The 2,611-nt window shown below is 45.4% G+C and overlaps 1 protein-coding gene across 1 annotated transcript in view; it reads right to left on the bottom strand.

The window, feature by feature from the left end:
- The window catches only part of SARC_12915 (hypothetical protein), a gene marked incomplete at both ends in the record, with an annotated part of 4,495 nt that extends 2,205 nt beyond the window's left edge, over nucleotides 1-2,290 (bottom strand). Inside the window, 2 exons of the mRNA XM_014292970.1 lie at nucleotides 236-373; nucleotides 2,042-2,290. Coding sequence (XP_014148445.1) covers nucleotides 236-373; nucleotides 2,042-2,290 — 387 coding nt within the window. The remainder of the gene's footprint in view (nucleotides 1-235; nucleotides 374-2,041) is intronic.
- Nucleotides 2,291-2,611: the final 321 nt, after the last annotated feature.

The following is a 2,611-nucleotide window of genomic DNA, read 5'->3' as shown; positions in this document are numbered from 1 at the left end:
CCTGGGACTCCTTCGTGAGGTTCATTGATCCTGCACGGGCACGAGTGAGATGCCATTCAACGCAAGTACATACGCATATACACACTCTTAACCCACAGGCCATCCCTCACCTACCCACCTGGGACGCCTTCGTGAGGTTCATTGATTCTGCACGGGCACGCGTGAGATGCCATTTATCGCAAGTACATACGTATATACACACTCTTAACCCACAAGTCATCCCTCACCCACCCACCTGTGACTCCTTCGTAAGGTTCATTGATTCTGCACGGGCACGTGTGAGATGCCTTGACGTGAGTGATGTCTTATCTTTGTGGAACGACAGCTCAGAGTTCATTTTGGTTTGGTTTGCCCTGAATGTCTCCGTCTCCCGCTATCATAGGTGGTGTGAGCACAGGGGTGGGTGTGAGAGTGGGTGGGTGTGCATTTGTATTCGCATGACACCTCACTTTCTTCTTCTAACTGACCCGGCTGTGACGTTTGGAGACAGATGTTACTTTCACCTGTCTATTATTCTGTTCAGGTGCTACTTGCACGCAGGTTTAAGAACAACGGGTCAGAGTTGTTTCGCCTGATTTTTTCTGCATGTTGCTGCCTTCTGCTGTGTGTACAATTTGACTATGCATTCATGTGGAAACCAAAGCATGTGACTGCAAGCACTCGGCAAAAAGTTGCCACAAAGTTCGGGACTTGAGATAGAGAGTGACGAACTGAGATGTCAGACGGCAGAGAGACCATGTTTACGGGCGATGTGTAACTGATGCGTGTTGTACGCGAGTATGCACTAGACGCAATAGTTTTAGGGTTTTTAGGTTTAGAGCTAATACCCTATCAGAAGAGCACAAGCAGTAGTACTGATATATTAAATAAGAGACCCCGTCACAGAATCAATGTGTCAGCACTGCATTAAATCCTAAAACCCTAATGTTTTCCATGTGAGAGAGTGTAGTGGCACTCACAGGAGGTGTAGTGCGCAAGCAAGTGATAGTGTGATCGAGATGCTGGCGAACGCCTCACGCGTGTGGTCTGCAAGGAGAGGCTGTGTATGGCGCCAGTGGGGCATATATATAGGGCTATGGCACATGTCTTTACAGGTTTAGCTCTAGAGGTCGCTAGGGGTGAGTGTACGACAGGGATTGTTGAACTTGTCGTGAAGACCATCACGCACACAACAGGGTGTCAAACCCTAAACCCTAACACAACAGGGTGTCAAACCCTAAACCCTAACACAACAGGGTATCAAACCCCACACACAACAGGGTGTCAAACCCTAAACCCTAACACAACAGGGTATCAAACCCCACACACAACAGGGTGTCAAACCCTAAACCCTAACACAACAGGGTATCAAACCCCACACACAGCACTACTTAGAGCACCCCGTGAACAGACATGGTGACCATGGCACAAGACTTCATGGACTGTTGGGGCCAATGGAGTACGCTACCCAACCCATAGCGACGGGGGAGAAAAGGTACACCTACTATTCAGGTTACACAATAGAATAAACTAACGCAAACAAAGCACATGCGCCAGAAGGTGGAACAGGCCATAGTAGATCCACAGTACGATACAACGCAATGGATTCAGACACCAATACGCCAGGCAAAATACTATTGTGAAGTCAGCACAAGCAGTGTATATGTGAATAACACACAGCAGTAGCACAACGACAAACAACAGACTACTTCAGGCAATCATACAATGAATTACAGCAGAAGAAGAGGAAATAGCCTATCCTAGAACAAAGTACAGTACATAACACACCACCACCACACTCAAAACCAACCACAAATAGCCTATCATAAACAAAACACAGTCAAAGCACAGTACATTACACACCACCACCACACTGTAAACCAACCACAAATAGCCTATCATAAACAAAAAACAGCCAAAGCACAGTACATTACACACCACCGCCATACTGTAAACCAACCACAAATAGCCTATCATAAACAAAACATAGCCAAAGCACAGTACATTACACACCACCACCCCACTGCAAGCCAATCATGTCACAGTGCATTGGGAGACATACCGTGATATCACTCAGTTGGGCTGTGGTGTCGGCCAGCGTCTTCTTGAGTCTGGTCACATTCTTCTGTAACAACGCATTCTCCGCCAGTAACTCTTGCTGTGTCACAGAGGTGAGTGAGAGGTGCGTGTGTGTAGTAGCACACAGTTTGAATACGAATTGTATGTGAATACTACCATCCCATTGCGTGTGTGTATAAGTGTACACAGATTTGAGTGGGATATATATAAGTAATATATAACTTCCAAACATTAATACTTGAATATATGCACCACAACTGCTCAGCCAAAATACAAACATTCTTTTAACTGAATGTCGGTGTGTGCGATCTTATAAACAGAGAGACTATCCCGTCGCTCTCCGCGACGCATCTGTTTGAAAACATTCGATGGAAACGAATGTGACAAAAGGGGCACACAGTACACAAACACTGGGGCACAAACATACCAAAAACAAGCAGACTTAATGTAGAATCATATAAACAGCAGAGGCAGAATATGGGAAACCCGTAAGTTAATACTCCACTGGACTCAAAGGAAACAAAATATACCTATATATATATATATATATATA

Source organism: Sphaeroforma arctica (assembly GCF_001186125.1).
Source record: "Sphaeroforma arctica JP610 unplaced genomic scaffold supercont1.2712, whole genome shotgun sequence".
Classification (NCBI taxonomy): domain Eukaryota; class Ichthyosporea; order Ichthyophonida; genus Sphaeroforma; species Sphaeroforma arctica.
This window is presented reverse-complemented; position numbering and strand designations above follow the sequence as displayed.